At 40.3% G+C, this 13,750-nt stretch overlaps 1 protein-coding gene across 3 annotated transcripts in view; it reads right to left on the bottom strand.

Annotated features, from left to right (window-relative positions):
- LOC121956290 (neuronal-specific septin-3-like) overlaps positions 1-13,750 on the bottom strand; it is a 95,425-nt gene that overhangs the window by 59,938 nt on the left and 21,737 nt on the right. Inside the window, exon 1 of one of the 3 annotated variants that reach the window (XM_042504430.1) lies at positions 9,421-9,715. The exons of the other annotated variants lie outside the window; for them this stretch is intronic. Coding sequence (XP_042360364.1) covers positions 9,421-9,475 — 55 coding nt within the window. The 5' untranslated portion in view covers positions 9,476-9,715. Of the gene's footprint in view, positions 1-9,420; positions 9,716-13,750 lie in introns of those variants that run through there. 3 annotated transcript variants of the gene reach the window in all.

Raw genomic sequence — 13,750 nt, 5'->3', positions numbered from 1 at the left:
TACATTTCAAGTAATCAAAACTGATTTGTAGATATCTTCAATTCAGTTACAGATATAAGTAATTCCCTTTTTAACCAGTAAAGATAACAATTACAGATATCTATGGCTGAATTTACACATGTTGAAAAAAGTCTGTAACTAAAGGGAATGTAATAAAAAAACCCATTTCAGATATCGACAATTGCAATTTTTGATCATTGTCTGACAATATCAACAAACCATTTCAGATATGTGGGTGTCAAATCATTAAAGTAACACAAAGCCACTAGTCACCTTTTAAATCATTATAATCACTTCGGATAAAGCCCAAATTAGCATGTTCATTTTAGATAAGTGTGTGTGCGTGATTGAAGATATCTACAATGACATTTCTGACTGGTGAAAATTCCTTTTTTGACATCTAAAATCCAATTCTGACTCGTATGTACCCTGACTGAGCAGATAATAAGTCTCTCACAATAACTCCATCCATATCTGGAGCCATACTCGGTGCCTTAATATGCATTTAACTTTAACAGCATACTGAAGAATCAGAGCTGTATATGGCATCTATTGCACTTTTGCACTTTGTATGTTAAGCTCTAGTGAAATGTGTCCTAAAATGTTTGTTGTTGTAAATTCCTGTTCGTTAACTGCATGTGGCATTTTAGGCACTTCTTCATTACACCACAAAGAACGACAGGAAAAAAGAAACAGAAAGAGAGGCACTGACAAAAAAAACATTGTGACTGCAATTCAAACTCTGTTGTACGTACATGCATCTCCAACATCACTTTATCTATCTGACAATAAGCTCTTTTTGTTGCTCACATGGTATAATCTCATTTCATTTGAGGAAACTTGCCTTGAAATTTTCCCGGAAGACAAGGTTGTCAGTGTGCTCTGACAGTAAATTATATGGAAAATTCATTTGGATGCAGTGCTGAAAGCTTGTAATATCTTAAGACATGAATTTTTTAAAAAAAGCGTCACTATAAACAGGAAATAAACCGCAAATACAGCAGCTTATTCAGCGTAGCTCTTCTTCCGTCCAGCTTTTAGTGAAGATTATTTAGAAAACCCACCACAGCCATCTTTACTAAAAGGTTAGCTGGCCACATTTGGCCGTGAGGCGGGACTAGCATTGGTTTTTATTCGTTTTTAAAGCTTTGATACAGATGTTTCCACCCTACGATGCATCCCTTTTAACTCTGTACTCACATAATCTTTATACTCGTGTGCGTATAACACTCAAACAAAACCAGAGAAGGCCGTCTGCAATACACGCAAAGAAAGCATCAGCATGGGAGAGGTACTTGCTGTATATGATGGGGAAAGTTTAAATTTTTATTAAACATTTGCAAAAAGACATTTAAACAAAGTTTGACAGAAATATTTTCATTCTTATTGTAAATGCATATCAGTTCCAAATATCGATTACTGGTCTCATTAAGTACTAATAATCGGTATGGGAAGAACCTGAAGAATCAATATCGGTCGACCCCTATTTTTGATTGTATTAAATGTTTTTGCTCATGCTCAGCAACACGAAAAACAAGGATCTCCTTTAATAATATCCTTAGTCTTAAACAAAGACAGCTTTTAAGGGCAATAACTTGAGTAGCGAAAGTCTCCAATATAATACGCAAAAGCATATTTAAAGTGCCACAGACCACTTAAAACTGACTGTGATTTTGATATAATGACCTCTAACTGTGCGGTGTGTGCCTGCTCTGTGGTGACAGAAGAGGCCGACACAGTGAGGTCCTCACAGACACAGTGGAGACAGAGTCCCTGTCAGTTATGTTTCCATCTCTCCCTCTCTGTATGTGTGTGTGTTTAAACACGGCTGTAGAGTACATCAAACACAGCCAAACTATGCACTGTCCTGAGATCTGTGTATCAATGAAGGTAGACGGGGATGTCCCGCATAAATCTTTGTGTATTTATGTGATCATGGCGGCACTCTTACTTGCCTTTTTTTCCCTCTGGGTCATAGCTGTATGTGTGTGTGTGTGTGTGTGTGTGTGTGTGAGTGATATCAAGGATAAAAACTATTTGATGTCTCCAAACTGCTGCTGCTCTGAGGCGATAGCAGTGATCACAGCCTTTCTAACCAAGCTAAGATAATACTAATGAGCAACAATGTGAACCAAACGTCAACATTAGTCCATTTTCCCTTTCTTTACCTCCCATTTAACCTGGATTTGAAAGCCCCATTAAAAATCTCAGACTCCACTCTGAACGATATACTGTAAACTCGCAAGAACTGCCAAATAAGGAAGACGTTGGCCGAGCATGATGTTTTTCACGCACTGAAACGTGATTAAACTGCCAGAAAATCACATGATGATGCTACTCTGTTCTCCACTGTAGCATGTACTGGATGAGGACCACATGGACATTCTCCATGCCTCCCTGAGCATGACAGTAGATGAGCTGGACGGGTCAAAGAGACGTAGTACCACCTTTTGTCTTTGGATGTCGAAGGAAACTCTGAGGATCAGGACAGTACGAGCAGGGATTCTGTCACACTTATAGCTAAACTTACTGACTACTGTCACAAGCAGCCACAAAACAACAAATACTCAATATTTGGGTATATTGCACTTGAGATTTGCATTCAAGATAAACATGAGCATGGTGAAGACCTGAACACAAGATATATTCAGTCTTTCACTTCATTCAAATTTTTTCTGCAGTTATTAAATCACCATTTGATTGAACATTTTATCAGTTGTTCTGTTTTGTTATTGTCATGCATTGAACAAAACTCAAAAATATCAAAAAATATTTCACTTAGTCAGGGGTTGTCTGTTTAGTACATGATAGAAAAGAAGAAAGGCTGGGAACCTCTGCTTTAGTGCATGGAAACCTTGTGATTGACAAGTTGCTACCATGGTGACGAGTCAGTCAAGATAATGCATAACAGTTCATACCCTCCACAGATACACTATCTCGTCCAAATATTGTCACTTATGGCTCCACAAAAAATACGATGGCAATAGCCAAAATACCAGACTTGAGGCTTCAAAACAATATTCCACAAACTAGATTGTTTGGCTGCACTGTAAACAGATACACTAGCTTTTCTGTTACAGTACAGTGTTTCAAAAAATGTTCCAAAATCAACCACAACTAGGATCTAGGTTAAAATGTTTACATTTTTTTCTCTGAAAAAAGGTTCTGCAGTTTACCACAGTAGCCTAAAATCTCAAAATGTACTTTTGACTGCTGGAATAGTCCAATTCTCTTTCCTGGAGGTGTCTATTTCGGTTGTCAAACACACTTTCCGTTCCCTGCAGAAAAAAACACTTTCTACTCAATGTACAAAAGAAAATCTTTCATCACAGGCTATTTGTTTTTAGCCGTAGCATGGAGCCTGTTGATAACTCTGGGGTCTTGCCTGGGGTTGGCATCGGTGCAGGTTTCACTCCACGTGTCCAACGGGGGAAAAAACAGCAAGGAGTTGCTTTAAAGCCTAACAAAGACCTGCTGTGTTCGCTCCACCTCAGATTGACCCTTGGTGCTTCCCAGCAGCCCCAAGCTGTTGGCGTCATTAGCAGGAAACCTGTCCTAACTGGTGAGTTTAGAGTGCCCTGATAATGCAGATGAAGATGGAGACCCCTGAGGACGGCTATCATCAGCCTCTGTCAGAGGACACTTCCTCCCCCTAACACATAAGGCTCCTCATGGCGTTTTGTCACAAGACTGACCTCAAACTTTAATGGTTTAAGATCAGAAGAACAGTAACCCCTCTGTTCCTTTTCAAAAATAAATAATTTAATGCTCCAGTTCCAGTGTATTATGGGTCACAGAGCACCAACCAAGTTAACAGAATTACTAAAAAAAAAACAAAACAAAACAAGCTGCAGTAAGTGGTAGCTGGCTTATAATGAGTTTTTATTTTGAAAGATGTTGATGATCCTGCCTCAAATTTCTCACTGTCACCATGGAGGATTATGTCCTACAAAACAAAGTGGGTTCCCTTTTTTAGAGGAGATTGTTAAAATTGTCCTGCATATGGTTAAAGATAATCTAAGATGGAAAACAATTTATAGACTCATACAGAGGTAATCTCTCTTAATCATCATTTATGAGACAGTAAAAGGAAAAATCCCCACTTTTCATGTGGTTATCCAGTCAGTGTCGATGGCCAATACAGTTGATTAAAGCAATAAATTCCTCCTGGCCAGTCTCACTCCCAACTCAGTGGCAGATGTTTACAGAGAGGCACCCTTAGCGGCGGTATGATATGCACTGGACGGCGGCTGTTTATGAGGCTGCGTACAACTATTGTAGTAGAAAGAGCGAGAATGTCTGCATGCGGTGGGTGGGAGGGAAGGTGGATTGGCCCAAAAAAATACCAGACTTTCACCCGGAAGTCTGCTTTTCATTTTCTGTGTGAAATCAAAAGTCAATCAGGATATTTTAATAACAACATAGAAGACACGCCGTCCCTGAACATCCTAAATGAATGCAGGAGAGTACCCAGTGCCAGCTTTGACACATATGTCCACCGACAAAGTGGCGTTATTTGAGGAGTCAGGATGAGAACGTGTTGATTCCTCAGTGCGTGCCATTTTGACCAAGACAGCCTCATTCTCCTGATCGCAGAGCCATGCTGACAGTGCCTACATGTACCAGGATGCATTGCATGCAAACTTCTGACGCCCAAACCCCAAATCCAGATGAAACCTTGGCCTCTGTCTGCTGCATTTCTTGAAATATATACGCTGGCTTGAATAAACTTGTCTGAATATCAGAGTTAGTCAGAACATTGTAAAAAAAACAAACAAACAAAAAAAAACACTGTATATTAAATCTTCGTCCAGAACATCCTCTGCACTTTTATTTTGGAGTGCCATTTTAGTTGTTAAAAACATATCGTAACATATCTACAAGCAAAGAGAACAAGGAGACTCTGTTTTTGAGTGGCATCTAGAGCCCGCCCCCTGGCTATCCAGAGGCAAAATCCAGCCCGTTGTTCTTCCTTGCCTCTAACTACGTCACTGTCACGTCTCATGATGGATGCAGGAAGAACAGCAGATTATGCAGCTGCAAACTCAGCTTTCTCGGTCAATATAGCACGCACTAAGGATTTTTCTGCTTCAGTCAACTACATTTACTCTTAACACTGATTTGACATCCACATGAAATGTGGCGAATGTCTCCTTTATGTTTATTTCCCATAAACCAGATAACTAGCTTATATGGATTTCTATTTCTAGCACTGGAATCTGTTATTAGACGACATCTAGACTACTACTACATCTGCTACCAGTCTCTTTTCTTTTAGCTGATCGCTTTCCCTCTCTTTCTCTCTGTATCTCTAAGCTGCATGGTAAGAGCATTCACTGGTCCAGTGAGAGGAAATTCCACAGAGTAGATTTCTGTGGTGGGTGAAAATGTCGGGGTAGGCAGTGGAGGAGTGGATCTGAGCGCAGCTGGGCCTCTCTTCACAGATCTGCATGGCACTCACCAACCTAACACAGTATAACACAAGTTCTGACAGTGATCTGGTAAAGTTAATCACCAGGTGACGCTCTGAGGTGTTGATAGATAAATAAAATACAAAGTTTAAAAGATTGCAGACAGAACACCTTCATGACCCCAGTTTAGAGCTACTGTTGGTTTTTTTATAGAGTGTGCATTTGTATGTATTTTTATTTCTCAGAGGTGCTTTTAAATGATCATTTGAAAAGGCCACATGAATGTTAAACACTTACAAAATGTGTCATTCCAGTTTGCAGCCAGGTTGCTGCCACACTTATTGCTCTAATACGTATGCAGGTTTTGTTGATTACTGTGCGTTTTGCTGGTGCTGTGTCCCTCTGATGCCTGCTGACAACAGTGTGGCACCCGGGGATTTCTTAAAATAGTGTTAAAAAGCCTTTGTCTCAATATGTATATAAATTAATGTCTAGTAGATCTTTGTTTTGATCCCTGCCATATTAAAAGACAGTGTGCCTGCGAAACACAAGGTGCTCAACACACACCATTTCGTTTAAATAAATGTTATGCTACATTTTGTCGGGCCTGGTCTCTAGTTTTTTATAAATTGCAGATCTTACCTAAGCCCTGTGGAGGTACATGCCCATAAATGTCCCGAACGTAGACAATAAGAAGAAAACAAGAAAATACCGGTGGAGGGCAGTTTTGGCAGAAAAATACACCACCACACACTTCTAGTGGGTCATTAATGTAGATATTTCAATATTAGAGAAAAACATAAGAGGCTGTTTGCAAGACAACAGACTTGTGTTAAAGAGCTGTAAACATTTTTTTTAAAAAAGTGACACTGTATGAATGTGTTTGTGTTCATTCTGCTGAGCGGAAGGCCCAGTGACCCGGTCAATGATCCCAGTCCGTTTGTGAGGCTGAAGTCACAGCTGAGGTCATCAGCCTCCTGGGCAAGAAAATCCTGTCCTCTGTTTCCCCCAGCCTCTCACTGACGTCATCAACTGCCGGTATGACAGAGAGAACCACACTGGCACGGCAAACTGAAACGGCTACGCACTGTTACATGAAAAACGCACTCTTCCTTCTTTCATTCACAAACTGACTACAGAGATTGATGTTAAAGATGTGTGTCACATGCTTTAACTAAAATAATCCATGTTTCCTGTGGTGCTTTTGAAGAGCTCTAAAAATTAACTGCGCATATAAACATGCTTACATGCACACATTTGTGAGGTTTGTTGGCATATTGATTACCCTTTATTTTGAAAAACAGCAAATATTTATACTGTGCACTTCATTTACTCTACTTAAAAATTAATTGGAAACACTCAAAATTAAAGTTTAGCACAACACAGTAACATGAAAGTTAAGAGTACACCAGACACAAAATAAATGAGCCACATGATTCTTTTCAGACTGAATATTTACGTCAGTTCAACACAGTTCGTTTTGTTTATTGAGTAATAAATTCAGCTAAATGTTTTTTTTTAATGTGTATTAAAAACAAGCAAAATGATTTGTTATATATTCGTCATTTTATGTGCAAACAATAATTCTATATATTATTTTAATGTTAAATAACATAACATGATAGCATAAAACTTTACATTGTTCATCTAAATCCGAATTTACTCACTCTACTCTAAAAATGTACTGAAAATGGCTTGCACACAGAACTTTCCTGTGTTTATCAAAGTAAAAGAGTATAACAAAAAGCAGCTATGGAAAATTATCAACAATACTTTCAGTCATATACTGCATATTGTAGGCATATTGTGGGCTTTTTGCAAATCTTCCTCTTTCACAAGTAGTGCAAAAAGTAGTAGCACACGTAGAGAGGAATCAGTAAATCAGTGAACTGACTCAGTAATACCAGTCAAAAATTTGCTAACATTAGCCATCATAAGCTTCTAGTCATACCAGACCAAGTAAGGCTGTAGCTGCAAAAAACCCTCAGTGTACTGCATGAAGAGGGCTGTGTTTTATTGCTCCTGAATTCAACTCCTAAGATAAGCTGCCGTGAAAGGTAGCTGACTAAAAAGTAAACTAAAACTACAAACAAAGTCTATTTTGGAGGATGCCTCTGAGTGACATTTACTATGATATCGACACAGTGAATAAGCTGTTGTGGCATTATAATAGTTGCGGTTTTTGTAGGAGTGAAGGTGGTGTCCGTGTTTTATTTACATCGTTCTTTTTAATAGGTTGTTTTTATCGGGAAAGAGTTTCAGAGCACATTTTGAATATACCACCCCGTGATTCTCAAAAGTAGTTTAAAGTGACGGTTCATCCCCAAATTGCAAATACATATTTTTATCTTTACCTGTAGTGCTGTATATTCATCTAAATTGCTTTTGTGTGAGATACAGAGTGTTGGAGATATCTGCTGTAGAGATGTCTGCCCTCTCTGTAATATAATCAAACTAGATGGCACTCGGCTTGTGGTGCTTGAAGCACCAAAAGAATAAATTTGAAAAGCTCAAAAACAACGTCTTTTTTCTGAAACCAGGACCCGGTTACTTGAGATAATCCACAGACCTTGTTATGAGCAGTTTAACATAACTTTTTTTTTTGAACTGGGCAGATGGAAGTGTGTATCAACTCATGGACAAAAGGACAAGATGCACGCCTCCTTCTGCGCTGTGATACTGTTGGTTATTATACAGAAGGCAGCCTTGATACGGCCCGTATCTCCAACACTCTGCAAGTCACACCAGACACTAATAAATAACACCACAGGTAAGAGGAAAAATATGTATTTTTGAATTTTAAATAGTTATTATAAAAGTCTAATATTGTGAAAGTGGAGTTTTTGATTTTAGAAGGGGCTGAATAAAAAAATCACATGATTGAGCTACTCTATTAATGCAAGGCAAAACTTTCCACCCCTGACTCTTATCGACTCACACACTGCTGCATCTGTGCCACACTGTGCTCACCGAGCCACACAGGGCCATACATCACGGTGCACGGTGGTGACACAAAGGTATTACCGCACACTCAGCCCATCCAAGAGCCACACACACCACTGACAATCACAACAGTGACCCATTATGTTGGCGTTACACATGAGTGAGGGACGTCCAAAAGCATGACTTGGAGCCACATGGTTAAAGCGCTCTTTTTCGCCCCTGATGCCTCTCTTTTCTGAATGCCACTTATCTTTCTGCTCTGCTACACTGTGTAAGCCAGCAGTGTAAAGACCTAACAGCATGGAGAGAGATTCACAATACATACCACAAGAAAACTGGTGTTGACAGGGGAGAAGCTCTGGACAAGTGCGGATGCGTCCCTAATGGCTATGTGTTTGTCAGAGACAGGAGACAGATAGTCAGACAGACAGACAGGTTGGGGGGAGAGGTGTCGGCATGTCAATCCACCCAACCTCGTCGCCATCCACCAGCAGCCAAGCAGAGGGGAGAGGGGTTGAGGATGGACGAGCTGCTGAGAGAGGGAACAGGGAAGCACAGAAGAAGAGGTGGAGGAGGAGAAAGAGTGGGAGGAGAGGGATGACAGGGAGAATCTGTGGGCTGGGGGAAGACAGATGAAAAGGAAGAGGGAGAAGAGGGGGGAGGTGTGCCAGGTGTTCCCCTCACAGCCGTATGGTCAGTTGCTGTCTCCTGAGAGCTCAGCGTACAGTTTGACTTCTCTATCATGCAGGTTGCTTTTCAAAGACGCCAAATCAGTCGCACACTTTCACAGTTTACATCTCAGACTCGGACACCGACACATTCTCACGCTTCTCAACAAAAGTTAACAAGCAGCAAAAAGCAACACTTTTAGCACGATTTCCCTTTCAAAACCACACAGCTCACCGCAGACGTTTACACTCCTTTTTTTTCCCAGATCTGCTCAGTTCCAATCAAACATGTGGAAACCATCTTTAGTGTCCTCATGGCGGGGTTAAAGAGCTCCACAGAGTGACAACAAGAAGAAAAAGCGTTGGAGCAGCAGAGCTTGAGAGAGACAGAAACTAACCTTCAAAGTCTGATATGATCCCTTCCAAGTGAGCGTTGACAGTGGAGTCAGACATTTTTGGGGAGCAATTGTGTATGTGCGGGTGTGTACGAGAGAGGGAGCGAGGGTTCCCTTTCCCCAGCAAAGGAAAAGTCTTCCTGAGGCGCAGTCCCGCTTTTAAACAAATCCCAAATTAGGAGCCCGTGCAAGAGAGAGAGAGGAGGGGAGGAAGAAGGGAAAAAAAAAAAAAGTTGAGCAGCTCACTGATCCAAACCCTCTCCCTATCTCTCCTCTCTTTCTTAAAGCAGCAACTTATTTTTCTCTTCTCCTCCTTCTCAACTTCCAGAGCGAGGAATGAGCCAGCGATGACAACCCCCCACCCACCCTCCCTCTCTCTCTCTCCCTCCCTCTCTCTCGTTTCCCCGCACCCCTCTTTCTCCTTCCCTCCCTCCCCTTCTGCAGCCGTCCTCTCTTCCTCTCTGTGAAAGCTCTCATTTTTTCACCGGCCTGGTCAAATTATACGCGTGCTACATTCTAACACACTTCCTGTAGCCTCTATCACATGACACTCAACTGATGAAACTCACTGATAGATTTTATTGAGATTTGTTTTGTTTTTTTAAGTGCTCAACATCAGCATCCCATAAGCACATGAATAAGCGCACTCGCTTAAAACCACATAGAATTAAGTCTCCGTTTAAACATATTTTACAGTGGACGGAGTGAAAAGTCACAGAAGACAGATAAATAAATCCAGAGTGGAGACAGAATCAAACTCTGGACTAATATGGTCAGGACGGGCTCACGCTGGCGGTTAGTAGAGCGTCTGACGTGCTCAGTCGCTCTGGAGGCAGACATCAATAAATAAGTAGCCTAATGACTTAATGACCATGTGAATGAGCCTCTGTGTGTGTGCGTGTGTGTGTGTGTGTGTGGCGAGGAGGGGCGGGGGCTGCAGAGGGAGGACAGGGGCGTTGGTCAGTGTGTGTGAGTGTGCTTGGGAAAAAGAGTAAAGAAGGATGTGGCATTTGGGGGATGTTTGTATCTGTTTGTGTGTATTTATGTCTCGGGGTATTTGTAATGTAGTATTGCAAGATTAATTTGTCCTCTGGATTGTCTTCGTAAAAATGATGACGCACAAAGACGTCTTTCTTCTGAAACAGAATAAAAACATAATAACTGCTGTCTCACAGCAGCTGTTGGTGTAAAGTCACTTTTAGTCTCACCTTCTGCAAAACATGGAGCCACACAGCAGTCTGACGGAAAGTGAAAAGTTGCCCAGAGGAGGCTGACGCATATTCAACCTTCAGCAGCTACAGGCCAGCGGCGATAAACCACTGCTGCTGGGCTCAAAAATGCAATAAGTATTTAACTGCTGGGTCTTTTCATAAAACTAGGCCATCTATGCAGTAGAGTCGCAAATACTTGTAAAACTGTTGCTACATGACCAGAGAAAACAGAAAAAAAGGCTGCAAAATTTGCTTTTGCATAAGAGGTAGAAAATCGGGGTCAACCGATATTGTTTTTTCAGAGTCGATTATTAGTAGTTAATGACACTGATAATTGATATTTGGAATCTATATGTATTTACAATAAAAATTAAAATCTTTCTGTCAATATTTAGAACTTGGAATATAACAAACTCCAACACAAAACTTTGTTTAAATGCCTTCAGTAAATGTTTAATCAAAACTGAGACTTTCAACGTTAAATACAAGTTTTTTATAAAGTCAAGTGAAAATTTTAATAAAAAATAAATAAATAAAAATAGCTCCCTGAGGTTTTACAAAGTCCCTTAAATGCTGACATTTTCTTTGCACTTTTTGATTAATTAATTTTATCTCTCATCATTAAAATAAAACGCTGATACAGAAAATAGGCAAATTGCCAAATATTGGCCCGAATAATCGGCCAGGCCAATAATCTGTCGACGCTTATAGAAAACCTACATATACTAGAATGCACTGCGCTACATCAGACCAACAAACAATCCCACTGATGGGTAGTCCAAGTTGGTTACGGCTTGTCCAAAAACATTTTAGCAGCCTGCTGGTAAGAAACAATCTCATATTACAGTCAAACAGTGCACTAAAATATGTTTCTGAGAATATCTGAGGTGAGAAAAAAGCAACACAGCAACAGAATCCTGGTTTATATTTCATCAGCACTGATGAACATGCTAACATCTGACTTTTTAATGTTATGGGAAAGGATACAATTGGCATTCACACCTGGCTCAAATCTGCAGTAGTCGCAGGTATTTATTTTACACCACATCCAGGTGAACACACTAATTTTAGCCTCCTTGCTGGCCAGATGCAATGACACGCCACCACTAAATACCGTTCATCTCTGCCCAGGCAGCACTCAAACATCGATCCAAATTAGTCTGCACTAAGTATCAAAGAGAGACTGAATAAATAAAAATACACATAAGGGCATACTTATCTACTGTAGAGCTGTATACACAGCTCTGGTCTATTGCTAATGTGAAAGGTCATATTTAGTGGGTTTACCCACATTTAAAAAAACCTTTATAATGAATAATTTTGGTGAAAAAGCGGTAAGAGAGAAGGGCGTCTCTCTCTCTCTCTCTCCCAAACTGCTGTTACTCTTTGTTTCCATGGTGGTGAGCATACAATATGAGTTTTTACTGACAAATGAGCAGGGAGAATGGGCACAGGTAAAATGGAGTTCACAGTTCATTTTCTCATACTACTCACATTGTTATAATCAAAAGCTTAGTGAAAAAACACAAGTATCCCTTAAATAATTTAGCAGTGATGGGACAGTAAACTCTGACAGTAGTAACAGTAACATGTGTGTAGGAGACTCTCCTCTAAACAAAGCTCCCTTTTCAAACTGCAAGATACTGATTCCAAAATAAGTTGGCCCAACAACTCAGGCAAGAATACATGAGGGTATGAGAGATGAAAAGGAAGATATAAGAAGAAACATGAAATGAAAAATGTATTTGAAGAGATGAAAGCAGAGAGATATTGTATAAAATTTGGATTTTAGGCTTAGTAAATTGTTACGGCTATAATGCGACAGAAAAAAAAAATAGTGGTTGTGCGATCTATCATAAAGTGTTTGAAACTGAAATCTTGCATGTCTGGCAATCTCAGCGCCAATTTGTTGCTTACGCTGGAATCAAAGTTTGCTTTAATCTGTTGATTTAGGGATGTTTACCGATTATAAACACAGATTTGCCCGAGTGCACAAACACACACTAACTCACAGATTTTCAAAACAAATAGGAGGATTTACTGTACCAAAAACTGCAATCTGAGCTAATCTTACACCGTATTTATACGCTAGTCAACCATGCAAAGTATGTAACCAAAAATATGTGTGAGAAAGCTCTCTAATCGTCACTAAATGTTTCAGGGTGACATGAAAACTGGAGCTGTGACTAGAATTTTCAAAAGGCAGAAAAGGTGAAAACCTTTTAAGTAGCTGGCTGGTGTTTGTGGTCTCTCTACTCGTCCAATTGCCCCATCCAGATGTATACGCACATCTATACAAGAGCATACTTGGTTATTTACCCGACAATATCTGACACTGTGTCACCTTCTCCAGCAGGGGTCAGCGTTGCTCCTATAAATATAACCTGTCGCCATGGGCAACATTGTTAGTAGCAGCAGTGTCGCCAGTATACAGTAATGTGATCTGGAAACAGATAAAGATGGAGACACGAGGAGAATCCTGTTCCAGACACACCCTCGACCCACACAGTGTGTGTCCGGCCCAACACATGTGTGTCAGATTCCCCCGCTCCCTGGCACACACTCATATTCACACACACACTAAGATGCACACACAAGCAACAGATTTGTGCGCAGTTGTTGCATGCAAAAATACAAACATGCATGCACCCAACACCCAACCCTTTCACTGAAACACACACACACAAAAAAGCACACTTCCTTCCACTGCATATCCTTGCAAGCCCCAGCAAGCCCAGACAGCACTAATCCAATCTGCTGTAACAACTGTCACTGCTATTAATATAGTTTTAATTTGCCATCTGCCATAGATACAGTATGTTATAACCTAATTGTCTGCATGATTGTGAAAGGTTATGCAGGGTCATGTTGATTCCCGGTATATGCCAGCGCTGATATCTTTAGCCTCTAATGGTGTGAAATCCACCACACTGACTCTTCTTTCCGGGAAACTTAATTGCTGCGTCTAGATGTTTTCTTTGTCATCACTAATGATGAACCGTGAGATAAAAAGGTAACGCAGTGGATTTAACAGTAACCACATTATTATGCCAATAATTAATTCATCATTGGGAGATTCTTTTGAACCTGTTTTTAAAATTAGGTTTGACCACAGACTGTAA

Source organism: Plectropomus leopardus, chromosome 17, assembly GCF_008729295.1.
Source record: "Plectropomus leopardus isolate mb chromosome 17, YSFRI_Pleo_2.0, whole genome shotgun sequence".
Classification (NCBI taxonomy): domain Eukaryota; kingdom Metazoa; phylum Chordata; class Actinopteri; order Perciformes; family Serranidae; genus Plectropomus; species Plectropomus leopardus.
The sequence above is the reverse complement of the archived record's forward strand: the minus strand, read 5'-3'. Positions and strand labels throughout refer to the sequence as shown.